Here is a 27,780-nt window from a genome sequence, read left to right as displayed (position 1 = left end):
CAAGACGGAAGTGAGTGAGCAGTGAGCGTGGCTGTGTTCCAGCTGAATTTACTTTATGGACAATGACGCTTGGACTTGCTGTAATGTTCACCTGTCACCAAAGGGTGTCTTCAACCATTTACGAAAAATGCAAAAACCATTCTTAGTTCGAGCGCTGCATAAAAAGTGGCAGTGGGCTGGATCTGGCCCGAAGGCCGGAGTTTGCCAACGCCTGCCCCAGATAATGGGCCTTGGGCTTCCTGGAACCTCATAAAACACAGCACAGTGGCTGTGTGTCTGGGTGAATTTCGATTTTCCTGGAGAGAGTTCACTGTATCAGATTCTCAAAGGGCTGAGGTGACTTCACTGCTAAGTTAAGAACCACAGATTTAAATGTTCCCCATCCAACAAAGCCTGAATTTCTCCGTGCTACAGTAACTCCTTCTGAGGGATCCACATAGAGACAAAGCCCAAACAGGCATTCTCAGGACCTGAGACGTCCCCCTTTGCTGAAATCCCTCCAACCGGAGCAGGGAGGGGTCAGCACAGGGCACTCCCCGGGGCCACTTGTTACTGGATCATCAAGAAAGCTTGAGGTGTCCCTGTGGAAATGGCTGGGTCAAGTTGCCCAGGTGCAGACTGTGTACCGAAGGCTTTTTCCAGAGGGGTCTTTTAAGACCAGCCAAAGCCATTTATCTCAAAGCTTTAGCTCTACACAGTATTTCTTTATTCTTTTCAGGGAGGGAGGTATTTCTTGGTATTTCTGAAGGGCAGTGCTTAGAATACCTGCTTCCTCAAACCCTCCCAGGCCTGTGCAGGTCCGCACCTGTGGCTGTGACTATTTGACTTTGAAATTTGGTAACAAAAGTATAAAGCATACACTCATTTTGGGCCCATGGTTCTGGATGAGTCCTTACCACCTGTCCAGGGAACCTCTGGCCCTCAATGACATTCAGTATGGAATTTAGAAATGGCCGAGAGGTGTCTAAGTGCCCCGTGAATCTTGGCTCCCGAGTAGGCAGGTAGTGTCTCGGGGTCAGTCACGCCTGCTGTGTTCCCTTGCTAGCAGTGCTGCTGCCACAGCCCGGCCTTGCCAGCTCCCAGGTCATTACATGAATCCTGCTGGTCCTCAGAGGATGGCACAGAGCAATAGCTTTTCTCCCACAGGTGAGCCAGCACCCTCCAGGACTGGAAACAAGGACACAGGAGGGCCGATTTTCCCCCAGATGCAGCCAAGGAACTTGAAAACCATTCCTGAGGCTGCTAACGAGAAGGGTCTCATGCTGCTATGTGGGGAAGGAATGTCCCTTCCTGGGGAGCCACCCCCATCCCAGTCTGGTCCCCCTCATGTATCCCGAAAGCCACATGCCTCCCTATCCTGGCACTCCTTGTAACTGGAACTAAATGATGACTTGTTCGATAACTTTTGTCCACGAGGCTAGAAGCTAGTCCTGCTTGGGTGCCTGCTTTGTAGTTCTAGCACCAGCACAGGGCTTGGCACAGCCTCAGTTTCTTCATGTGAAAATGTAATAAAGCTCACAGATGGAGACTTTCCCTAAGTTCTTTGCCTGCCTGACTCATGTAACCTCACGTGCCACCCTACCTCGAGGCCACAGCCCCAACTGCTAAGATTAGGAAACAGCTTGCCCAAGGTGTATGCCAGCCGGAGGCAGAGCCAGAAATTAACTCATCTTGTTATGACCCCGGGGCCCCTGTCCCCGGCATGTGCCATCTTGCCTCCTGCCATGAGGTGTCCATGCATTCACGTGTGCAAAAAGTTGAATGGCTTTTGCCAGTAGTGTTTTTGCTGTGTTACAAAGAAATAAACTAACAAACAACTGCGTTCTTCCCTGTGCCCCTCACCATGCATGAGGCCACCATCCTCATGACACCTCTTGGGGTCATTTCTTAGACATCGGGGTGTAAAAAGGCATCTTCCTTCAAAATTTTCCATTACAGGCAATAGTAAGAAATACATTTTATATATGACCAAATGCACAGCACCTCATTGTACCACCCCAATGAAATATTCAGCAAGCTATTCACTACCTTCACTATATGTGATGCATTCTGTGTTCTGGTCTAATATCCCATCCTGTCCCATCTCATCCCATCCCATCCCATCCTAGCCTTCATTAAAAGATTTTCTGCACCTGGCCCACTAAATTGATTTTATAACCCACTGTTGGGCAGACCCCAAAGTAGGGTAAAGGGGCACCCAGTAGTAGTGCCTGGAACTGAACAAGTATCGAAAACACAGTGTGGATATCCAGGAATAAAAACCCTGAGGAGGAGAGCGAGCCCTGCCTGCCGTGACTTGCCCGAGGCCTGAGCTCCCGAGCCAGGCTGCACAGCGAGCTGGCCCAGTGCGGCGGACGTGCTGCGGCAGGACCCATGCCCAGTGCTGCAATAGGAGCCGCGTCTCCAGCTAAAAGTGGGGAGGCACAGATGCAACCGTGACCCCACTCTGCTTCTAACCACGGGGCCCTTTCTCATTTATTGTCTGCTTTTCAAAGCAGCGTCATTATTGACAGCTGTTGGGTTTAGCTTTCCAGGGATAATTGTTGGTACCCAAAGAAAACACTTTCCAACCTGGTTCTGGCAAAAGCCCCATTCCTCCACTCACTAATTTATTCCCTCCTTATTTATGAAAATGTTCTAGATAGAGATCAGCACTTTTGGCCCAGGATTCATTATTGCTCTGCCTGCTGGCTTTGAAACAGGAACTGCAAACACTTTAATACATGCCTCTCAAGTCAAGATGAGGTCACCCACCTCCTTTTACCATTCAACAATTTCAGGTTTCCTAATGCAGGCTCTTATCGCCCCCGAAGCTCTGGGCAAACACTGGCATCAGTCTGGGGCCATCAAAGTGAGAAGGGAATTGAGACATGGGGCTAAGAGACACACATTCTCTGGAAAAACACTGTAGGTCTACACAGTTTATTCATTCCACAAATGTAGGCTGAATTCCTACTATGTGCCAGGAGCTGTTACTGAGGATGCAGCTCTGAATAAAACAGATAAAAAGCCTTCCCCCAACCAGTTAATCAGGTCTTGCTAATTGATGTGGGTGACGGACACATGGGGGTTCTCTCTTACTTTGGTACCTATTTGAAATTTTCCATAATAATACGTTAAAGACATAGTTCTCAAATCTCAAACACACAATGCTGAGCGAAAGAAGCCAGACACAGAAGAGTGCATACTACATGGCTCCATGTATGTGAAACTCTAGAAAAGATGAATCTATTGCGGTGATGGAGGCAGATGAGGGACCGCCTGAGGCAAAGGGTGCCTGGGAACTGTTTGCGGGCTAGAGACACCTTATTTGTTCGCTGTACTCATGGTTCTGTGGGTATATCCATTTGTCAGAATGCATCAAAATGTACACCTGAAACGAGTAAATTTTATTCTAAGTAGATTTTATTACAATAATGTTGATTTTTAAAGTCCTCAAATCCCTGTCCTGACAGAGCATGTTTAAATGGAGTGGCTGTGCCTGGAAGATATCTTGGGGATTGGGTAAGGTCTCATTTTACAGGAAGGGAGCAGGGAAACTCAGTGGCTTGCTCAGGGAGCAAAGAAACTCGATGACTTGCTCAGGGTCTCACAGACACTAATAGCAGGGACGAGCACCTAGCTCAGTCTAACATTTTCTTCCTCTGAACTCACTGCCTGTGATGCAGGTGGGGGCTAAATTCTGGAATCCCATGTTTTGGGGTGACTGTTCTGAAGCATCAGGTGGAACACCCATACCCCAGGTACCTGGGTGCATGTGGCCTAAACCTGCCAAGCCTCTCAGGAAGACCTGTTACGTTTAAACACTGGCTGTGGGGAGGAGGAGGGCGTCTGCCTGGTGCCTCCAGTTAAGGTCTGGTTTGTTTTGTAAGTCATCTCAGATGATAAACCTACTCTGGCTTATCTTCTCATCTCTCTACTTAAGGCAAGACACATATTTCACTGTCCTCCCCGTCCTCTCCCCTCCTCCACACCTAGCTGGGCTCACAAACCTGAAACATTCCATTGGCATCCAGGCTCTGTGCTCCAAGGAAACCCTTGTGCAGTGGGGAGTAGATCCCAGAAAGATGAGCCAGAATAACATGGAGCGTCGGTGGCTCATAGGCCAGGTCTTCTCACGTTGAAGACACTGAGGTTGATGTGGGACCTGAATGAACCTTCACAAACCTACTGTGTGTTTGTCAAATCCCAGAATTCTAAAATAACATTTGAGTGTCAAGTTTAGGCCAAATCCAATTGTTAACCATCTGCTATCCCCGCATTCACATAACGGGGAGTAAACAGGGCACCAACCCTCCCCCCATATGCAAAACTGGGTTTCCAAGAGCTTCTTTCCCTTGTGACAGATGCAGCACTGGACTTGGAGGTTGGTGTGGGTGGGGGGAAACCCAATCAGTTTGTAAAGTGTCCCTTGGTGGCTGCTTCCTTCAAAGAGCAAATTGTGGCTTCAGGGAGAGAGGACCGAACCCCTCCATGAGAAGGTTTCATGTTCTGTCTGCTTTTACTTTTATGTTCATTACCCAGCCTCTGACCACTACCCCTCCACTCCTGGCTGCCAGACCATTTTTTGGCTTTCTGTGCAGAAATGAGCAGGAGGGCACTGTTCACGTGGCCCCACCTGGACAGGGTTTTCTACAAGACCGCAGGTGGGAAGAGCCTCCCGTGACACATGGAGGCCCTGCCTCCCAGCCTGTCTGGGGAGGACTCTTCTTCACACCAACTCTTCCACTCTGTCCCCTGCCAAACCTCAAGGTTCCCCTCCCCAAGTCAAGTCCTGGATTTTACCCTGTTGCCTAGTATTCCTGTTATAGCGTCTTGTCCTGCTATCTGAACTTCCCATGGTGGTGATACTAGGGTGATGGCAGGGGATTCTATTTTTTGTATCTCAACCTTCCCCTCTGGGGCTTCACAGAGGTCACAAAGCACATGCTCAATGAATACCTGCCAAAAAGAGCTGATCTGAATTATGCCTTTCTGTTTTCCATGACTTTGCTCAGGTAGTCCTCTCTTCTTAACCCTTCCTGGCTTTCTCTGCCGAGACCCAGCTAGTCTAGTGACTCTTCCCTGACTGCTCCTGTTCTTCCTTCCTTCCATCAGGCACAGCCCAGTAGGTCCCATGTGCCCAGGCAGCTGTTACCTCCAGTGGCAGTGGAGCAGGGAAGAGATTAAACTTAATACATACTAGTTTGATGAACCCATGAAGGCAAATCTCAACCTAACAGCCATCGAGTCATAAATGAAACTTTTGGGGCTTATAGAAATGCCCAGCCCAGGGCTCAAGTTCTATCCCTACCCCCCTCTGCATGGTGGGAGGAGGAGAACAAAAGTGCAGGTGCCCCCCTCGCCCCAGGCTGCAGAAATCTCCATCAAAACGGCCCGCGTGAGGCCACTTCACTTAGAAATACTTGGGAACCTGCTGTGCTAGCATGGCGTCTCAGCAAAGACGGTCACCATTTCAGGGTTTCAGGGTGGGGCACCGGGGGCACCAGGCGCAGCCCAGCTGTGCTCAGCAGAAACGCTGCTGAGAACAAAGATGGAAAAAGGAAAGGTGGTGCGCAAGTTCACAGAGTAATGGGGGGTCAGATCGTGTGAGAAACTGGGGTGCTACTCCAAGGCTGCAAAAGGGTTGGGGATTCTGGCATCTGGGGTGAGTCATACATGGATGGGCTTGCACCTCCTCCCTCCTCCTAGGACTCTCCCAGCTCAGCAGCGTCTGAACTGCAGGCTTTTTTGCCGGTCTTCAGATGCCTTTCTGTCCTGGGGTGGCTCCTTCCCTGACTGCATGGTGTCATCCTTCATCTGAATCCCTGGCCCCTCCACCCCTTTGGAACAGGTATGATGCGCAGTGCAGCCTCCCTAAGCTTTGACCCCCACTGTCTCCATCACTGTCAGCAGGACAGCATCCCCAGTGCTCACTGCACATCAGGAAGGGTCCAACGCAGTTCACACAATCCTGTGTGGTAGACACTACTGTCTCCACTCTATGGATCAGCAGTCTGAGGCTCAGAGAGGTGAGGTGACTTTCCCAAGAGCCTGCAGCCCAAACTGGAACCTGGCTGCATCTGATTCTACAGCCCAGCCTTCAAACCTCATACCACCTCCTGCCATCCTTAAGTCTTGATTCTGGGAGGCTTGGGATGAGAAAAAGAGGGGCTTTAACAGGCTGGGGTGGGGGGTGGTGAATGGGGAGAGCGGAAATAAAATTCACTGAGCATCTACAGTGAGCAAAGTATCTTGGGCTTGTTCGCTAACCCAGTCCATGGTTCTGTGAGGAGGTACTATACTCCTATACTTGGGGGTGCTCAAGGAGGCCAGACATCGGGGCTGAAGTGAATTTGCAGATTCACGTGGCTCCCCTGTGACAGCAATTTTATTCAACCCCAGTCTCTCTGAGGTCAAAGCCAGTACCATGTCCACTGTACCATACCGCCACCTGGGCCAGCTACCAAAAATAGGTTCCTGGACTTCTCCCACAACTTCTAGCCCTGAGCCAGGGTCCCAGCTTTTTGAGGGACTAAAGGCTCTCACCACAGCGTGGACAGTACGCGGGGCATGTCCTAACTGGTAGGCTGCAGGAGTCACCTGTGTCCGGCTTCTGCTCTGCCAGGTGGATGATGAGGACAGTGTCTAATGATCACCTGAGCTTTGTCTTCCTGTCCACACCATCAGATGGCCCCTGGGCTGGTGGGCTGACTGTAGGGGAAGGGGCTGCCTGGCCAGCAGGGCTCCTCCTCAGGCCACTAGTTGGTGAGGGTGTGAGGGTCTCGAGCCCACTTCCCAGTGTTGTCCCAGCACAGCCCAGTCATGCAGGAGCATGCAGGAAAGGCCTCCCTGGGCGTCCCGCCATGCAGTGTGGATGGCTGGATGGAAACGGAGCATGAGGTTGAAAGGGGCCTCCGTGTCACCGGGCCTGAGGGGTCACCTACCTGGAGAGACTCCCCTCTCTGGAGGCCTTACCTTAAAGAGGGACAGTCACACTGAAGCAAACTTGAAAAGAGAGAACACGTACACAAAGAGAAGTTTACTTGGCCAGTATTTTCCCTCGTTGCCTTTGGCTTTCACTGAGGACGGCTAGGTTTCTGGGGGCGCGGATCTCTCTCTCCTCCACTGCCTTCCCCCCATGTTGGTGCCAAAGCCCCAGGGGCCATAGTCTCAGACCTGATGCTTTTTTTCCTTGGGGGCAGGGGTGTTGGGAGGAATATGCTGGACGGGAGTTGGGAGTGAACCAAAATACCTCCGAGATCTGTAAGATCAGGTGATGCCCTCCAGCCACATCAAACATATCACCTCTGTCCTCTGTGGTCCTCAGAAAGGCAAACCCACCAGCAACACAAATGCTACATGGGCTACTTTTACTGGCAACTAGACAATGCCCTCGTCTTGGACCCAAATCCCCAGTGGGATAGACCAATGAATTCTACGCTTGGAGATTTTCTCCAGCATCAAAGGCCTTGGCTCCAGCCTTGTTGGCTTTTCAATTCCTGCACTCACTGCTGGGCTGCCTGCCACCCACTGTGTGTGTCCTTGCTCTGAAGCCAGACACCCCCGGAAAACTCATTTGAGTACCTGGTGGCCCCAAGTCTTTGGTTTTGCATCGATGGCACATTGCTTATACATCAGTTGAGTGCGTGGGTGGAAAGAGGAGGATAAAAAGGGAAGTGGAGGAGGGAGAATGTACACTATAGCTGGGAGGATGGTGACAGAAAAATCCCCTCGTGGAAACAGAGGCCACTGAACACGTTCTGGGGCGGGGGCTGTGCAAAGGAGTGGAAATAAACCTCAAGGCAGGAAACCCAGAGAACCAGGGACAGCTGAGAGTCCAGGCAGGGGCTGGACAGGGAGGTGCAGGTACCAGCAAACATCTCAAGAAGGAAAAGGCCTGGAGGGGACAGCAGCCAGCCAAGGTATGTGACAGAACCTGCCCAGAGGCCGAATTCCAGCTGTGATCTGGACAATCTCCTCTGTGCTGTCTTCGGAGAGGGAGGCCCTGGGGAGGGAGCCTGGGAACTGTTCGTTCTCCTGCCATATCCTCAGCCCCCCTGGGGGTGAACTGGGGACACCAGTCTCCAGCTGCACCAGCCTGGGAAGAGTGCAGGCTCAGTGTGCCCACCAGAAGGTTCTGTCAAGGAGGGGATCTGTGTTATGGAGGTGGGGATGGGTAGGAGCTCTGGAAAACATGCCACTCCATTTTAAGTCCTAGATTGGATGACCTTTACCAGCCTCACTGCTGCCACCTGCCATCAGGCAAAACCAGTTCCTTCCTGAATCAGACAGACGCCCCACGTCAGAGTCAGTATGGCCAGCTGGGTGGTAGGACAGGAGGTGTTCAGCAGGTTTCTGGGATTGGGGGCATTCTTGTGTGATGCCAGTGGGCATGGTGAGGGAGCAAGTGGCACTGGCCCAGGACAGGGGAGACCCACGTTCCCTCCCTCACAAACTCCGGGCCCTTGACCAATACCCTGGGGAGCTTCACCCTGTTGGGGTCAGGGTAGTCTGCACCTGGTTTCCTTGTCTGCTAAACACATGCACTGTGTCTTCTTAAGGCCACCACCACATTGCAAGGCTGGTGATGTTTGCTCACACTTGTCCCCCGCTTCTCATGGTGGCTTTTCTTTGACTTGGAATCTGTCCCTAAAATCCAAGAGCCTCACTCCGTCCATGGCAGCTTGCAACCTACTTTCCTGGCTATATCCTCGCAATGCCAGCCTCCAGACCAGCTTTCCTTCATTTCCTCTGTCCAAACCTTTCTCTCCCAGCTGTCCCTGGAAGGCACCTGATGAGACTTCAAGTCTGTGACACTGAAAGCCTGTCTTGTGACAGATCTCCCTGTCCCATGAAGGGAAGACAACTTCTGTGGGGACAGACCACCGCTTTCCAGTGTCTTTCCAATGGCCAAAAATAGATGGCGACCTCTCTTGCCTGAGGGTAAGGCTGACCCTGTTTGTGGAGCACAAACCTGTGCTCACAGCTGGTCTCTGTCCTCACAGCTGGTTTCTGAGCCAGGCAGGCACCCACACCCCGGGACTAATCCTCAGTGGATGAGAGGAGGGGGAAGGCTTGTAAAAACCTTCCATGAGATTTCCCGTTGGTCCTGCACGGCTTTCAGGGATGAGAAGTCCAGTACGGTCATCACTGCAGTGGGCTTTCTTTCAGCTTACAGTTCACTTCTGCTACACGCAGGCCCATGGGTGACTCAGGCGGGGGCCATGAATGCTTTTCAGAAAAGAGCTTTCCACTTAGGGGCAGGTTTGGGATATGTTTCCAACCTGCTAACTCGGTGAGGACTATTCTTTTCTTTCCCAATTTTGGTATTTTTCCAAAGAGAAATCTCTAGTCCGAAGGATATAAATGTGATCATATATTTAAATAATTTAAGTCTTTAAAGACCTGTAGCTGAGAACTCTGGAAGCATCAACATTATTCAGCTCAAAATGTGATCAGAAACATTGTGTTGCACGAGGTAAGGTTCCCCTTTTATCCTCCCTTCAGGTGGTCTAATTCTCTCCTCCAAACCCAATTCCAATCAATGGAATAAATGCCCTCTCCAGTGGCCCCAGCAGTGGTGGGGTAACTCTGGGGGCCTGCGGGGGGTGAGCAGGAGCCTTCCGAGAAGGCGCTTTCCAAGGCAGGGATGAAGTCAGGCTGCAGGATGGCTAGGACACTTGGAAATTGGTGGGAGCTCCCAGACACCGCTGCCCTTTGTCACTGCTGTCCTCTCAGGGGGCAGTAAGCCCTCTGAGCGTACCTGAGCCCCTCAGCAAAGGAAGCATGCAGAGTTTGCCCTCTGGTCCCGGGGGTGGGGTAGGGGTGGTGTTCTCTGGAGGTACAAGGAAGGAAGAAGAAAGTATAGATCCCTTGTGTTCTAGGTGGAGATGGAGTCCCCTGGCCTTCAGGAGGTCCCGACCCGCTGACCCAAGGATGTACTTCTATTGCTGGTACCCCAGGGACCCCTCTCACCGCTACCCACAGGGGCACTTGCACTGCTGGCCAAGGACAGCTTTACAAGGATCCCTGCCTGTTTGGGCCAGGTGAGGCCTGCAAAGTAGTGGATCAGGTTATGGGCTCGGCCTCCTGATCCATTCCTCACTCTTTTCCCTTCCTCTGTGTCTGGTCCTTCCCCATCCCTCCGGCCCACAGAAACCTCACACCTGCTCTTTACACCTTTCCCTCACTCTGGGGAAACCAGGTGCTGCTGCAAGGGCCACTCCTCTCGGGGCTGCGCTTTCCCCCAGCTCGGAGTTCAGACCAGAGGGTGGAAGGCCCAGTGAGGAACCCCAGCACTGCTAGGGCTCTGGGAAGGGCTTTGGGGACCGGAGCTGCTCAACCTCCTGGCATCTCAGAGTACTTCCCCCCGCTGGATTTGTGCCATGTTCTGCCACCTCTTCCATGTCCGTGAGAGACTCGTCTCCGTGAACCCACAGTTAAAAACTTTCTTTGTGCTTTTTATCATTAAAGATCTTCCTAACCGCTTGCTTCCACGTGGCCTCTCCACAAAGACCTGCTGCCTGCCTCTGCCCTACCCCAGGTCCTCTCTCCCCTCCATGCCTCTTGCAGATGGTCCCACAGGAAGGAGCTACTCCTCCGGCCTTGCCCTAGCTCTTCGCGGGCTTAGTTTTAAGTCATTTTGTTGACCTGAAATTCAATTTGAGGTTTAACTCATTTTGTAGACCTGCGCTGGCTGATCAGTCCTTGATCCTATACTGGGTTCCTGTTTGTTGGGCCTGGACTCCTTAGCTCAACTTCCCAATTTTATTTGGGTGGATTCACTTAGATTAAACCTAAATAAATATGTCACCCTCAGATCAAGACTCCAGTTTCTCTTCCCCTCTGACTGGCCTCTGATTTCCTACTTCCCCTCAGTTTGTCAGGGGAAGAGCTAATCTTATCCTTGAAGACCACCTGCACAGACCCAGGGGAGGGGGAAGCAGCCTTCGGCAGGCTGGCATGTACCATGAGCCCTGACTCAAAGCCCTGACCCAAAGCCCCGGCCTGGGCTTGGCACAGCAGGCTCCAGAGCTGTGGGGGAGAGGGCAGGGGTGTGGTGATGTTAGCCAGGAAAGGAAATGAACCCAAATCTAGCCTCTTCCAAGCTGTGTGCTGGCTAGTGAGAAATCGTAAAACCAAAGAAGAAAGCAAATGAAGAATGGTGAGAGGACGGAGCATCTAGGGAAAGTCGACCCACCACGCTCTAGAATCCGGCTGAGGCCTAGACCACACCCTTCCGCTCAGTTACCAGCCCCCGTCCCCGTCAAAGAGAACATTTCTGAGAAGCACAGCAGTATCAATAATCGCTCCCCAGAAAACCATATGGAATATAATGGATTTCCTCTCTGATGATTCACAAAGCACAGGAGGGTCCTTTGTGTACCTGACAGCGAGGAGGAGGGGTCATCTGACAATGTGGGGTGACTGAGGGCTGACTGGGGCTTCTGCAGAGTTGATGCTGATATTACACATCCCTCTTCACTCCCAGTAAGCAAGCCAGCTGGCTACTCCATTTTCAGCCTCATGCTAAAAGCCAACAGAATTATGATACCCCCTCCTCACCACACATACACTCGTGTTTTTGCTAACTTGAAGGGGAGCAGCGCCAGCCCTGTCCCCTTCCAGCAGGTCACTGCCATAGCAGGACACGGTCTTTGCATGTTGCGTCAAGCCCAGACTCAACAGTTCTATTCCTCTTTCCAGAGTCGGAGCTCCAAACACCCTTTCCTGCACCCCCTCCCCTGGCACCACCCCAACGGGCCTGAGAACCTGGAAGGAAGTGAGCGCTGATGTTGAAGTGAAGTCAGAAGGGAGAGCAGGACAGAGAAGGGACAGGAGATCTCTGGCGTGGCCTAAGGAACTGGCCTCTTTCAGATTTGGTCCCTCAGGGGTCCCCATGGGACAGTCCTCAAATGTCCGCCACTGAGTCACAACTTCATGCTCTGTGCTAGTTCCACATAATGATTGTGACTATTATTTAGTTAACATTTTTCTTTAAATTGACTCGTTGATAAAACAAGCCTGTTCACTTCTAAAGAAACTTCATATTGCTACCATATATGGAGAATTAGTATCATTTGTAGTGTTTGATCAAAACAAAGAAGTAAATCTCTAGTAAAGTAAAATATGCTCTTCTGTGTCCCATATACATCATCATCTTGGTTATGGCAGTAGGCTGTCATATTTTCTAGAGGAGACTCTTAGGGCTGCACAGACTATTTTTTAGGGAGCACGCTGGCTGCCTCATGAGCATGTCATTTTGGTTGTAAAATGTGCCCAGACCATCTTCCCACGCACGGTACCCAGGTCCCACCACGGTGTGGGGGGCTCCGGGCCCTACTTACAATTCGAGGTTTGAAGGGTGGCTTGATCTTCTTTTGCTCCAGAAGCACCCAGTCGATCTCCTTGAAGAACGGGTGCTGCTTGATGGCGTCTTCACCATTTTGTGCTGCCACACAGCCCAGGCGCTTGTGGGGGTTCTTGGTCATGAACTGTGGGGATGAGGACATGGGCAGAATTAGTGACAAAGGCCTGACAGGCACAGGCTGTGAGGGAAGGATGGAAGTCAGCCAAGGCAGTGCCTTCCAGTATCGCCTCCCAACCGTTTTCTGCACTTTCAGGGCCTTCACCCTTCAGGGAGCTCGTTAACTCTTCCATAGAGCTTGCTCTGAGCCAACCACCACTCTAAACACTGTGTGTGTGTGTGTGTGTGTGTGCGCGCGTGTGCACGCTACTCTTACACAGAACTTATTCTGTGCCTACCACCCTTCTAAACACTGTGTGTGTGTCTGTGTAAATTCATTTCAGCCAAATGCAACCCTTTGAGCTACTATTATTCCTATTTTATAAGTGAGGTCGTTGAGGCACAGAGAGGTTAATTAACTTGGCCAAGGTTGAACAGCCAGCAAGGTACCCAGTTTGGATTAGAAACTCAGGCTCTTACTAACTCCCTCATTGCCTTCAGATTCTCAAGTGTTCTCCTCAGGGAGACTGAGATCCGATAAAGCCACTTACATGGAGAGGTCAACAGTCCTTTCTGAGGTACGAAAAGAGGATCAGATGTTCATATTGAGGTCAATTATTAAAGACACCTCCTGGCCCTTTCCCTTTTCTGGACCTGGGCCCTCCCAGTTTTTAAAGATTTGAATTTGTAATCTCTAGCACAAAATGCACATGTAGATAAGAAGATTTCGAAATAACAAGAAAAGGAAGGGCTTACTGCTTCTCAATGCTTGTCCATGAAAAACACATTGATGGGTTTTACATTTTTTGGCTGGTGCCCTATGACCCCACACACCCACGAGAACTCATTCCTATTAAATGAGTCAGTCCTGATGGCAAATATTAATTTAAATGAGCAGATATGTAGCAATATAACCTTGAAAAAAAATCAGTGCTAGTAGGTAGAAATATTTCTGATAGCCACTTAAAATAAAGGTCAGGGTATATGTGTGTGCATGTGTTAGAAACAAATTGTGGTATTTCATAGGGTGAAGGTGATGCCTGCATTTAACAAAGGAACTTAAAGAGGACAAACTATAAGCCAAAGGAATGAATCTATAATGGTAAAATTTCAGGCATCATCAGCAAGAAAAACTGGTAGAGCCTCTACTATCTCTTCTTGCCTGGTACCCCTGAAACGAAAGCACATGGGCACAGACCAAATGCTACTGGAGGGGTGGGAGCCATGGGTATGAGAGTAAGGGGGTGTTCGGTGGATGTGAGTTAGCAATGGTACCAACGCACTTCATCTTTCTAATCAAAGTCAGCAGAGGCTGTGCCTGCTTAGACACCTCCAATAGATTCCTATCACCTGCAGGATAAAGCCCACACTCCTTGGCACACGGAAACTTCTTAGTCTGAACCTAGCCTATCTTGCTGGCCTTTTCATCCATCCCCCCCCCCCCCCAGTCTGATGCTCTTCTCTAGTGCCTGTGCATCCTCTAAGAACCAGTCAGAATGCTGCCTCCTCTGGGAAGCCTCCCCAGATTGCCCCCTTCTGTGGAGACCTGGGACCTCATGGTTCTTGTTTATTTGTCTAAACATCTCCTTCCCTGGGTCAGGTCTATGATACAGGATCAGTCCTCTGTTCCCAGAACCGGGCTCAGTGCCTGGCTCCTCTAGTGCACTCACTACTGAAATGACTGAACAGGAGGCTAACGGCCGGGCCTCAGGGCACCACGGTGAGGACAGCAGGCAGCAGGACTGCCCCTTACAACTGCAGAGCTTGTGCCCTGCATAACCCTATGATGCAATGGCCTTCTCTAGAGCTCTGCGCCATCTTTACAGAGGTGGCAGCCCTCGGAGGCCCAGCTCAGTGGCTGGAGTCATGGAAAACCTGGCCTGGCCCTGGAATCAAGTGACAATGAGAGGAAGTGAAGGGTCCCAAGGCCAAGGGCGTAGAAGATTGCTCCTCACTTCCTCAGCTCTTCCTGTCCTCCCATCTGGGGAGGGGACGGATTGGGGCTGTGGCTAAGCACACAGGTTTCACCGCCTCAGGAAGCTGCCGCTGAGCCAGTGGTGTTCTCAGGAGGGAGATGCCTTTTCTCAGACACTTCACCCTCACTGCCTGGGGACACGGACCGGTCTCTGGCTTCTGGATGTCTGTAGGCCAAAGTGTCTCAACCTCTGGGCTAATGACATTTTGGACTGGATCCTTCTTTGTTACAGGGGTGCTGTCCTGTGCATTGCAGGAGGGTTAGCAGCCTTCCAGGTCCCTACACACTAGCTACTAGAAGCATCCCCTGCTCCAAGTTGTGACAGCTAAGAATATCTCCAGACACTGACACGGCTCTGGGTCACAGAAATGAAAGGACTCCGCTGGGGTGCAGGCAGGGGGGCTCCCAGGAAGGTGTGTCGGGCTGGTGTTCAGAGTCTGGGCTGAGTGACCAGCTCTGCTGGGCCGCTGTTCTGCTGCCTTGAGTGCCACAGGTTTTCCCTTAGCCAGCTTGGCACCGGGCCTGCCACATACTGGGGACTCAATAATATGTGTTGAATAAATGAGTGAGTGAAAAGACATACCCTATTTGCCTCCTTCACCCATCTTACCCCAAGTGTGACCACATATGGATGTATTTTTTATTTACTGCCCACCTTCTCCCCCTGGACTGGAAGCCCTACTGGAAGGGATGATGGCTGACCATATTCACCAATACTTACTAAGCACCCAGCACAATACCTGGCCTGCTGGATGCACCCAGTAGACAGTAGTTTCCTATTAACTGAATTAATCAATGGAAGGAAAGAATGAGGGAAAGAAAGGGAAATTGGTGAGGAAGGGAGGAAAAAATGAGGGAAGGGATAAAGGAAGGGGAAAAAAATCCTAACTATAGCAAAAAGCAACATGTTCTGATGTGGCATTATCCAAAATATGGAATGTGCCCCCCGCCCCCCAGACACCTACAAAATCATTTTGGTTCTTTTAAACATTGTCATATGATGAATTATGTTAATTAATTATGGTGAATGATACTGATTTTCCATTTATTGCAGCGTTTTAAAACTTCTTTGTAAACTACATATAACTAGGGAAGTATTGGGAGGTGACTGAAAGAATTAAGAAAAGTAAATCGCGGTAGAGAGAGCACACGGATATGGCACATTTTGTGAACTGACTAGTGAAAGCAGCCAGCACCGGAGTCAAGGGTTCTGGGCTGTCACCACGGTCCTGCCTCAGCCGAGTGGGGTGACTTCTCAGGTAAACTGGTCTGCTTAGCTTCCCAGCACTCGGCATCCACAGTCTTCCCAGGGACATAGGTAACCACTTGTTTGCCTCAGTACAAGTGTCTTCTGTTGTAGAAACAGCTGCCTTGAGCAAGTATGAAGCATGTTCACATGTGAGGGGTGATCTGTGGCGCTGGGGACAGTCTCTATTACATGTGTGAATCCAGAATGGCTGCATAGATCCTGGGTAGACACTTCTTTTTGGACCAGCTCTTTGGCCACAGCGATGCTGTCGTGGACGCGGGTGCGCAGAGCCCTCCTCTCTTCCCCATCACAGGCCCCAGAGGAAGGCAGGCCATGGCAACGGGTGTGAATGGAGGGTCTAGTCCCAGAGCCGAAGTGGCAGGGCCGATACCAGCACAGTTCGGGTTGGTTTTGCTTCCTCTGAAACACTCACTGGAGGACACCCGTGCGTACAGAGCTCCCCCTCAGCCAAACACAAACACAGTGTCTTTTTTCTGCAAGAAGAGCGATTTGTCCAGGCCCCATTCTCTTGGCAGCAGCCCTCCGCATAGGGCCTGAGCTCCCAGTGGTGACGGCCCTCAACTCCTTCCACTCAGTGGTGAGCAGAGGTGCCACAGAGAGAGGCAGAGAGAGGAAGGGGACAGGGGAGGAGGCTGGGGGGCAAGAGAGGGACAGAGCGAGAAGAGATGGTGAGGGCAAGGACTCACAGCTTTCAGGATGCTGACAGCCTCCTTGCTGAGCCAGACGGGGTAGAGCACATCATCATGGAGGATGGACTCAAACAGGTCGTCCTCGTTGTCGGCCTCAAAGGGGGGCTGCCCAGCCATCATCTCGTACATCAGCACCCCCAGGGCCCACCAGTCCACTGAGGGGCCGTACTCCAACTCCTGCAGGATCTGTTCAGGAAACGAGCAATGTCAGAGCCCAGCCAAGACTCCCACCCGCACCCTCGCCTGTGCCACACACTCCCATGGGCAGACTCGCACCTTCATTTCCGGCTTGCTCCTCCGCAGAGAGGAGCCGCGTGTTACATAAAGCCTGGTTCTGCATCAGTAAATTCAGTGAAAATTGAGTCTGGGAGACACTATATCACTATGTCAGGAGCCAACTAACAACTTTCCAAAGTCAATACCCATAGTCCATCCCCAGGGGGGACAATTCATTGTTTCTTTGTTTGAACACCAGATGAGGTTCCTGACTTGTGTTTATAGCCAAGTTAAAAAAAAATGCATATTTTTGACACTAAAATCGGGGTCAGAGGGACAAGATGCAGACTAAAAGAGACAAGCAAGCTCCAAGTGACTGTGTGCAGGAAATTCAGGTCTCCCGCCTCACACTCAGTCCATGCATGGCTCACTGGGTGGAAAGGTGAGCTGAATCTTAGTCTTCTCTAAATGGTGACAATGTTGAGTTAACCTGAGTCCTCTGCCCTTGGAAAAGAAACTATAGTTAATAAGTCTCCCCACGCTTTTGTGTTCTAATCAAAAAGGACCACTATGCTCTTGCATAATCGAAGGCAAGACCCATCTCCAACGTTTCTCATGACTCTCATATCATTTGCTGATGAGTCCCTCACTTACCTGCCTCTATAAAGCCTCAGGCCCCCCTTCCTTTTACTTGAGGTGCCCCAAGTGGCAAAGGCCATGGCTAATCATTGCAGCTTGCAGGACACCTCAGACAGGTAACTTCTCACATAACTTGTTCCAGAACAAGGCTCCAGCTCAGTTGTCAAATTTTAAAGGCAGCCAAGGAAGAGGAGGCTGAACCCTAGGATACGGGCTTTGTGTGGTCTACTCCAAACACCCTTCTAGAGACCACAGATTGCTTGGGATTAAATTAAAAGACCTGAGTAGAAGGATTTTGAAAATAGTAAAAACATGTTCTAGGAATAGTTTGAATTTATAGTGAAAAGGAATATAAGTAAATACAGCCAGCTCTAAATTATTTGGGGCTAGTAATGTGTTTGGTGAGTATCTTTGGCCTCCCAGCCCAGGGGTAGCACGTGGTATCTGTTTGAGGTCAGAGTTATAGTCTCCACTGTCCTGAGGAGCCAGTAATGCTGCTCTGGTCCAAAGCCAAAGCCAGTACCTCTCTCAACCTTGAAAGATTCAGTGCCCCACACTGTCTCAATACAGGACCACCAATTTCTGTTCTTCAAGGTCATGATTATCACCCATCTCCTCCAGAAATCTTTCTCGGGTCTCTCCAGTCTTTTTCCTATCCTAACACCTTCACCTGTCCCTAAGATCTGCAGGCACCTTCCACATATTACCATGATTTTAGTTATTTTTTCATGGTCTCTTGTCTCTCTAGGGCATTTATAAGTAAGCATGTAGTAAGAGCTCTAGTATTCTTTTGAGCCCCCCGCTGTGACCAGCCCAATTCCCACACTCGGGAGACTGGCTGCCACATGTGCCTGCTGTGTGTGCCTTACTGGGCATATGCTCCTTTTTCTTCTTGGCTCAGGGGACTCTAAGTGCTAAGGTGGCCACCCTCCAGCCTCCAGGGGGTGGCACAACTGAGTTCTCTGCCTTGACAGGATGATGGGAGGTAGCCTCCAGGTGGCCTGTGTATGCTCAGACAGGATGGCGCTGTAGGAACCACAGAGTGGCCCTGCCCAACCTTCCCCAGGCCTCTTCCAGAGCCTTCCCATTTGGGTGGCATCTTTTGTAAAACTCCTTTTAGGCTTGGCCCTAATTATCTGCTTTCTAATCGGCTTGTCTGTGATGGAGCCAGTGAGAAGGACAAGGCTTCACACGCCATGGGAGGGACCCAGCGTGGCAGCCAACCCCTTGAGTGGGTCAGAGCTGGGGCAGAAGAGAAGGGGAGGCATTGGGTCTGATGATGCCAGGTTTTACCCAGGGCTGGCCACCATTGCTGGGGCGAGGGGGTTGGGCATGGAGAAAGGAGAGGGGTGCGATGGGGGTTAGCCAAGTGTACATGGTGGGAAGAGAAGCTCTGGGGCAGAGATAGTGCCTCAGGAGGTATCTCTAGTTTCGGGTGAGCCTGCCACCCCACAACCCCTCCTCCTGAATAGAGGCTTATGCTTTCTGAAGCATATTCATGCTCCATGCTTTAATCTCATTAGGTTCTTAAAGCAGCTTGATGAGGTGGGTAGGGCAGGCAGGAATTGTTATTCCCATTTGAAAAGTAAAGAACCTGAGGGTCAGAAACATGTGGTCACATGAGGGCATTAGTGGTCAAGTTCAGCCTGGGAACTCAAGTCTCAGGTCTATGCTTTTCCCATTCGAATGCACAACCCAGCAACACGGTATTGATGGAGCCCCTATTCATTACCCAGTGCCTGCTATGGGCCAGGCAGTGTGCTAAATGCATGCTAGAGTAGAGGCATACTTCCATTTAATCTTCCCCGTAGCCCTTGAGAAAGGTAGCCATACCTTTATCAGCTGTAACTTGCCTATGGTAAGACCAGGGATTATTAGCCACTTCATATGTGGAGGTGATTCTACATAGTGGGCATGGGTGTACCATGGGAAGGGAGAGTGTCTGGGTCTCTTACACAGAGATCAGAGTTGTTCACTGTGAGTCTCGCCAGTGGATGACCTTTCATGAAAGTCATGTGGGTATCCTGTTTATTGTAAAGGGAATGTCTGGCTTGAGCTGGGTCCTTAACTACTACATGGGGCTGTCAACTGTTTGACTCTGGCATCAGCTCAGAGGAACTGGGACCAAGTATTCTTATGAGAAAGAATGAATGAGGGAGATGCTCAAAAAGCAGGTCCTAGTTGAGAGCCATGACTTTCGCCGATTTCTTCTTGAAAGTTAGATTCCTGGTATTCCTGCTAAGGGAACACTAATGGAGATTGAAATCTCTATTCTTCAGATCTCTTAGAAGATAGAGGTTCTAACGAGAATTTACCTATTTGAGCTTCACTTTTATGACCCTCCCCAGGTCTGTGGAAAGTCTCTCAACTCTCCTTCCCTCTCACTCTGTCCTCTGATCCACAAAGCTCAGGCCCATCTTCTTCCCAGGACAGGCCTGATTATGGCCCTTCAGTACTGGGAGGCCGTTAGTGGGTCCACAGATCCTGAAGGATAAAGGCCATCTTCCTTGGTCCTTTATTCTAATGTTGTTCATTGTTAAGAGCACTTAGAAATCCTGTGCTCTAGCTACACTGCTTCCCCTTCTTAAAAAAAGTCAAGAAAGTTCTCATCCCTTAGTCTCTGCTCATGTTGGAGTGCCCCAAGTTTTCATTCATTTATTCATTCAACAATCTATTACTAAGAGCCAGATTTGTGTGCTAAATCCAGGAAGTACCCAGATTAGAAACAGCTCCTGCCCTAAAGGATTCATAGCCCTGGGATGCTGTACCTCCACCCCTGCCCTGCCCCCACTCAATCCTCCCCATTGTTCTCAGGAATGTTCCCCACCCCCACCCCCAAAGGAAATCCTGCTAATTTTTTACAACTCAAAATCATTCACCAGGTGCTCCAAGAAGCCTTTCCTGATTCCTGAGGATACCATCTTGTATTTCATACCTATTTATTCTGCTCAATTAGTTGTTTGCCTACCTGTTATTCCCTCTAGACCAAAAATTCTTTCAGGAGAAAGACCAGTGTCTTAGTCAATTCTTTCTCCCCACATTGGTTTGTGTCTAGCAGGTGCTCAAACAGGCCCACTGAAAGGAAATGAAATCCAAATGTGCGAACGCACACCCATCCACCGTGGGCAATGCTTCATGGGGACTGGTACGTCCTTCCTATCTTCCACGTGTCACTTCCTCAAGACCATTTTTATTAAGTACGTATGATAAGCTATGCCTTCAATCAGAATCAATCAAACTAGGTATCTCTCAGCCAGGCAAGCTGGAACTGTTGAAACTCAAGGCAAGCAAGCACTTTATGATGAACAAAACAACTAAATAACTTTCACACAAGGCAACCCATTGGTGAGTCTCAAAATGAACATTTCTGATGCCCATTTATAAAGAGGCAGTTTATCTCCTGCTCCTCCTTGACCCTGTGCACTCCCTCTATAGAATCACCACCACAATAGAAATAGCAAATTACTCCTGGTTTTACTGTAGGCAAATTATAGTCTTTTATCAATGGTGCGCCTTTATTCAGGTTGGAATTGAAAACAATGATACATGTCAACAAGTTTCCCTTGGTCCTAGTTCCACTGGTAGTTCTGGACGGGAATAAGAGAAATATTCAGGAGGGCCTGCCCGGATTTGGGGAATTGCTTGCTACTTTCAACTCACCCACTATCTCCCCCATGACTACCACTTCCTACAGAGACATCAGCAAGCCTTTACTCCTTCTTCCCTGGACCCGTCCTGGTTTCCCAGAGCCTTCACCCAGCACCCGCAGGCTCAGCCGTGGCAGCAGCAGGAGGTGGCCCTTTACACACAGTCTTACCTCAGGAGCGATGTAGTCAGGAGTCCCACAGAACGTGGTGGTCGTCACACCATTCAGAATCCCTTCCTTGCACATCCCAAAGTCGGCCAGCTTGCAGTGACCTTCTGCATCCAGAAGGATGTTGTCCAGTTTCAAATCCCTGCAAGATAGGCCAGAACCACATGCTTAATGCTTCACTCATCCCAATACAGTCTTCTTGAGTTGGCAGAAAGGTGCACATCTCAGGAAAATCTGCTACAGAAAGGAAAATCTTGAGGAGGCTTGACCTGTTAGCAACCAATTTCAGTCCAGGTGTCTTGCCCATGATGGCCAACCCCCAAAGGTGCCTCCATTCTCTCCAACATGAGGGAGGAGCTTCTGCAACCCCAGGATTGCGACAGTGTGATAGATTAAAGTTAGTAGCTATTCATTGAAGCTATAGCATGTGCTGAAATTCATAGTATTTAGATCTTGATATTAGAGAAAGAAGCAACTTATGCCCCTGTCTTCATGAGTTTACCATGCAGATCACCTGGAGGAACAAGACTGACACATGTTAACATCCAGGAGTCAGATATAAGTCACATAAGAATCAGCTGCTCCTTTCCAGAGCACCACCTTTGTGAGCTGTTGCATTTCTGGGTGAGGCCATTGATGGCTGGTGTGGGCAAGAGGGCTCCCAGGAAACAGCGACTCTCAAGAGACGACTGGACAGATGATACAGTTTGGAAAAAGAAAAGGTAAGCCCTGATTGGTGTGGCTCAGTTGGTTGGGCAGCGTCCTGAAAGGCAAAAGATCACTGGTTCGATTCCTGGCCAGGGCACATGCCTGGTTTGCAGGTTCAGTCCCTGGTTGGGACTTCTAGGAGAGGCAACTGATTAACGTTTCTCTTTCACATCAATGTGTCTCTCCCTCTCTTCCTCCCTTAACCCTCTCTCTAAAAATAAAGTCTCTTAAAATACTTAGTGTTCTATTAAAATGCAAATCTGATCCTATTACTTACTTGAATATCCTTAAAAAAAAAAAAAAAAAAAAAGCAGTGGGAAGGAGGGGAAGGCCAATACAGTAGATGCAAAAGGTAGTGAAGAGACCAGAAAACTGGGTCCCAGTGAATGGTGAGGCGAGACAGGCATGTCGAAGAGCCTCAAATGCCAGGGAGAGGCATTTGACATTCACATGAGGGCATGGGAGCCATGCTGCAGTGCTCCATGTATTTCCAAGACCCACCTCCCAGGAGCAGGCGGGCTGAGTCAGGGGAGGAGCTGGGGCAGGATGGAAGGGCACTGGTTGCAATAACCAGGACCTCTGGAACCCAAGTGGTTCTGTGCATGAGCGACAGTTGGATCAATCAGTGCAGCTCCCTTGTGGTCTGTGTTACAGTTTGGGGGTCTGTGTAAGATCTGTGAAACCTGGGGTTCTGAGTAAGAATTCCAAACCAACCAAGTCTTCAAACCCCAGAATCATCCCAAAGAAGGACCTAGACTCTTGAGAGGAGGCCCCTCCCAACCCTGGCACTTCCTCAGGAGTCACTCTGGGGTGGGGGTTGTGGTCTTGCAAAGAAGGCCCACTCTCCTGCACACAGAGTAAGAGGGACCTTTCTCCCTAGCCTGCTGGCGGCTGGACTTGCACCCCTCCCCCATCAGGAATCCAGGCCTGAGTTCGAAGGTGGGGCAGGAAGCATTTGGGGCCTGCCTGCCTTGCACCCACGGCCCCATTTCCACTTACAGCTGGGACTTCTTGAGAAAAAGAGCACAGAAAATGTGCTGCTCTAAGCAAATGCTCACAAACTGCAGAAAGAACAGTGAGCCCAACCAGCCCAGTCACTGTGACTGAGGTCACTGACCCCCTACCCTGGCCACTGTGTGTGGTCAGGGCTCAGCATTGGCTGGAGGTAGAGAGCAGTGAGAGGAATACCAGCTTGGTTCCTGCACAGGAGGCCTGGGTTTTAATCATTGTGGTGGCCTGGTCCTGGTCAAGTCACCTTACTGCTCTGTTCCCTTATCTGTCAAGTTGGACCAGATACATTCCTGCTCCTAGGCACGCGCGAGCGCGCATGTGTGTGTGTGTGTGTGTGTGTGTGTGTGTGTGTGTGAGAGAGAGAGAGAGAGAGAGAGAGAGAGAGAGAGAGAGAGAGAGAGAGAAAAGTAGCAGGTCTTACATACTGTTACGGCATACCCATTTCTTTCATGAGGAAACTGAACTAGAGGAAACCAGGTCTCCTGTCTGCCCACCAGCAAATGCTGGAGTCCTTGAGAGGTGGATCTATGGGTCCAGTGAGTTACGGCCCCTCTACACTCTCTAATTTGGAGTTGCCTTTCTAAGACCCAAGTGCAGGCATAATGATGACCATGGCTACACGCATGTAATAGTAACAATAACAACATGTGGGAAGAACTAGGGCCTACAAACCACATTCACGTTCTGAACAATACTGAGAGCTAGGAAGAGCACACTCAGCTAATACGGGGGCAGAAATCAGTCAATAGCAGCCAGAAGAAGGTAAGGGATTTCTGTAAGGTGAAGAGGGTGTCAGTGGTACTAGGACCTGAACTCGGATCCCCAGCTCCGGAAGTTGGTGTTCTTCCTTCTTTATAAAGGACCACACATGCCAGGGCACTCACAGCACTCTCTTTTAAAGCCCCTGTTATGTCATAGAAAGGACTAGTTCTAACTGGTATGAATGGAAAAGATTCAGAAGTTCCACGCCAGCCTGAACCTTGCCCTTGTTCTGAAAATTGAGACTCAGCATTTCCGGACCATCAGGCTCAGCCTTTCCTTCAGCTCAGCGCTCTTATTCAGGGCAAGAGGGGAGATGTCTTATTTCTCCCCACCTCCTGCTCTCTCCCTGCCCTGGGCCAGATGCGCAAGACCCCTTTGCTTCCTGCCCCCTTACCCCTGCGGGAAGAAGCTGCTGCTGTTGCTGAAGGCCTAGGGTGGCCACCTCAGAGGAGTGTGCTCAGCAAGCAGTCACCCCTCTGTTTGGTGAAGGGAGGTCCCAGGCCAAAGGTTTCTGTCACCAGACAGGGGCCTGGCCCTGAGAGGGTCTGTCGAGGACCAACGGTAGCATGTGGGTTCTTGACTTCGTGTAAAAAAGATTTTACAACATGAGTCCAGGCGGCTATGAGGATACATTTCTTAAAGGTGGGGACAATGAAACAGGGAAGGGCTTAGCATAGAAGAAGCAACAGGAGAGCCTAGGCTGAGCTGCCTTAGCTCACTAGCTAGTCACAGAAAAGGGGGCCTTAGGGACAGGTGCAGGGGACTAGCCTGGGGCAGGCTGCCAGCTGCGCATTGCCTTAGAGTTTAGGAGACGCATGCCTGTGAAGAAAGAAGTGGGGGGAGAAGGAGGAAATGGCACAGGCTGCTCCCCAGAGGGAGAGCACCACTGGGTTCTTCCTCTTGAGGCTTTTCTCTCTTTCTTGGAGGTGAGAATCTTAGGGGAGGTCTCGGGGGAGGGTTTAGTAGAATATTCATCAGTTCTCCAGGTGTGCCCTTTCAGGGTCATGGTCTTCACGGATTGGTCAGTGAATGGACAGGGTCTTTAGTCACTGCAGTTGGTTCAGGTATCGCCCACCTGGTTTTGCTGCTTTTCTGGGCCTGGAGCTGAAACATTACTGAGGCCTAGATGTTATCTCCAGGGAGGAAAGGCCAGGGGAGAAGAGGTAACCCTGGCAGTGAGGTCCTTGGTTTCCCAGTTTTGGCTCCTGTCAGGCACTAGGGGCCTCCCCCCTGGTGACCATCTGCAGTGGGCTGTAAATTACTCGGTCATTGTGTTTAGCCACCTGTCTCAGTTTCCCTATTCTACTCGCCAAGGAATTTTTCTAGTTTCTCACTATCCTGTCTCAGTTCTTCCCACTGTCCTGCCATTGACGCCTGAAATCCTGCCACCAATCACTCCAAGTCCCCCTCTGCTGTATGTATTTCCCGAAAACTCTTGACTTCCCACCCAAAACCAAGCCCTGAGACAGTGACTTACATTCTTTTCCTCTGTGACAGGTAGATTAGTGAAGCTTGAAAGACCCCTGGGGGCCAGAAAGGCCTTTCCTAGAACGTTATTCCTCTGGGGGTCTTCAGTCTCATTAAAGAGAAAAACAGTATTAGCACTGGGATGACCTTTGTCTGGTCCTGGGCTCTCAGTCAGTAGGAGAGCTCAAGGATGCCCAGGGCCATGCTTCCTCAGACAGAGAAAAGAGGAGGAAAAACGCCCTTCCCTACACGGGGCAGCGGTGAGGGCTGCTGAAGGGAGAGGGCATCCCTGCAATTCCGCCTGCTTCCCAGCTGGCTGAGGGCTGTGGTCCCCTCCTGGTTTCCCCTCCCTGCTCCTTCCCAGCACAGCTGCCCCAGGATCCCAGACTTTCTACTTCTGGCTCCTGCCCCATGTTTCTCCCACCTGTTGGCTTGAAGTGCTGCCTCTTCACTAGGGAACTCTAAGTCTCCCTGGGAAAGGGGGTCAGGGACAACTGTTTCCCAGGCTTGCTGGCTCTGAGGCCCAGCTTGCAGGGCAGGGTGAGGGGGCTTGTCTACTTCTTGAGAGTTCCCACGGTGCTCAGTGCTTAGGTCATGGTGAGGGACAGAGCAGGTACGCATCAAATTTGTTGACTGACAGCTTTGCAAAGAAGGACTTCAGCTTAGCTATTAATCCCTGCCTACTTGGTTCTCAAATACAAGGTCAGGGCACTTTTGAGGACTGGGGACATTTCTAAGGAGTGGGGTCATTTTTTTTAATAGTGTGGAAAAAGAGGCAGGAAAATCCCTTTCGCTATATATGAGCCAATATGATTAGCCTTTGCTTATTAAGTTTATTTATAGTTTCATTTAAATTTTTCAATAGGTAATATATTCATATGGTTATAAAATCCAAAGTATAAAAGGACAATATATACTCTCTCTCCTGCATCTGTTCCTCTCACACTCCTTCCTCCCATGAAGGCAATTGCTTTTTATTTAACCGTTGTGCCTCCTCTTGCTCACACTTTATGCATAAATGAGAAAATGTACCTTGGGGATATTGCAGGCTCGGTTCCAGATCACCACTATAAAGTGAGTCATAAGTTTTTTTTTTGTTTCCCAGTGAATATAAAAATTGTATTTATACTACCCCATAGTCTATTAAGTATGCAAGAGCATTATATCTAAAAAATGTACATACCTTGATTAAAAATATTTTATTGCTAAAAAATGCTAACTATCATCTGAACCTTCAGCAAGTTGTAGTCATTTTGCTGATGGAGGGTCTTACACAAGTAACATCAAAGATTACTGATCACAGATCACCATAACAAATATAATAAGTTTGGAATATTATGAAAATTACCAAAATGTGAAATAGAGACACGAAGTAAGCAAATGCTATTGGAAAAATGGCGCTAATAGACTTGCTCAGCACAGGGTTGCCCAAACCTTCAATTTGTTAAAAGACACTATCTGTGAAGTGCAATAAAATGAGGTGGGCTAGCTTTCACTTACCCCCTTTTAACTAGATGGAGCTTACTATCCACGGTCATTCATATCTTACTTTTTCCCCTTAGCTTTTAGTAGAGATCTTTCAGTCTTGGTGCATAAGGAGCCTCTGAATTCTTGCTTATAGCTGCATCATACTCCACCATGTTTACTGGGGGACACTCGGAATGTTTCCAATACTGTGCTATTGAAGCAGGCTGCAGTGAATAAACTTGTGTATGACATTTTGCATGTATGTGAAAGTAATTGTACACATTGCCTAGAAAAGAAAGTTCTGAATCTGATAGTACAAGAATGTGGCTGTCAATGGATGGTGCCAAACTACCTTCTTAGAGGCTGAACAATTTACACTTCCATCAGCAGTATGTGATAGTGCCTGCTTGCTAGCATGATGTGTTAGCAAGTTTCCGGTAGTCTGATAGCATCTCAATATATGCTTAAGTTTCTCTATATAAGTTTGAGCATTTTTCATATATTTTAAAGAGATCTGTATTTTTTTCCTGTGAACTGTTTGTTGCCCATTTTCCTTTTGTGGTGTTTTTATTTACTTATTTATTTTCTGGAGCTCTTTCTATATTAGGGATGAGCTTGGTATGGGTTAAAAATTGTATTTGTCCTAGTTTACTGTTTTGGCATTTATTTTTGACATTGCTTGCTCTGATTTTGCCATGCTGATATTTATTTTTATGTTAACTGAGTTTTATTTTTATGGTCTTTGGATTCTATGTCTTAATTCAAAAGGGCTTACTCATTTCAAAGTTATGAAATCATACTCACATACTCCCAAGGTTTCTCCTATTACTTTGATGCTTTTATTTTATAAACTAGTCTTTGATGTCTTTGGAATTTGTCCTGATAAAAGGTGGGAAGTATAGATCCAACTTTATGAGTTGTCCCAATTCCATATGTTGAACAATCCATATCTTTTCCTCATTGACTGAAATATCACCTTTTCAAATACTAGTGCTAGATCCCCACATGTATTTCGATTTACTCTGTACTCTTCACTCTATAATATTGATATTTAGCATGCTTTTTAACTTATTTTTGGTTTATAATATGTTTTAATATTCACTAGGACTGGTCCCCTTATTATCTTCTTTTTCAAAATTATAGGCTACTCTTGTGTGTTTGTTTTTCCAAGTGAACTTTAGAATCATCTGTCTAGTTTTAAAAAATATCCTGCTGGTGATTTTATTGGAAGCATGTTTAGAGTTATAAATTAACTCAGGGAGAATTGATATTTTTATGAGGTTGAGTCCTCCCATCCAATAATACTGTTTGTCT

The 27,780-nt window shown here is 49.2% G+C and overlaps 1 protein-coding gene across 2 annotated transcripts in view; it reads right to left on the bottom strand.

Moving 5' to 3' along the window:
* Positions 1–27,780, bottom strand: part of PRKCE (protein kinase C epsilon) — a 482,979-nt gene that overhangs the window by 11,711 nt on the left and 443,488 nt on the right. For both annotated transcript variants that reach the window (XM_090281241.1, XM_090281242.1), the window contains exons 12-14: positions 21,055–21,193; positions 16,380–16,568; positions 12,330–12,476 (exon numbers count right to left, since the gene is read on the bottom strand). In XM_090281241.1, coding sequence (XP_090137367.1) covers positions 12,330–12,476; positions 16,380–16,568; positions 21,055–21,193 — 475 coding nt within the window. The remainder of the gene's footprint in view (positions 1–12,329; positions 12,477–16,379; positions 16,569–21,054; positions 21,194–27,780) is intronic.

The sequence above is a fragment of the Furipterus horrens genome, unplaced genomic scaffold, assembly GCF_987537825.1.
Source record: "Furipterus horrens unplaced genomic scaffold, mFurHor1.1.pri manual_scaffold_6, whole genome shotgun sequence".
Taxonomy (NCBI): Eukaryota; Metazoa; Chordata; class Mammalia; order Chiroptera; family Furipteridae; genus Furipterus; species Furipterus horrens.
This window is presented reverse-complemented; position numbering and strand designations above follow the sequence as displayed.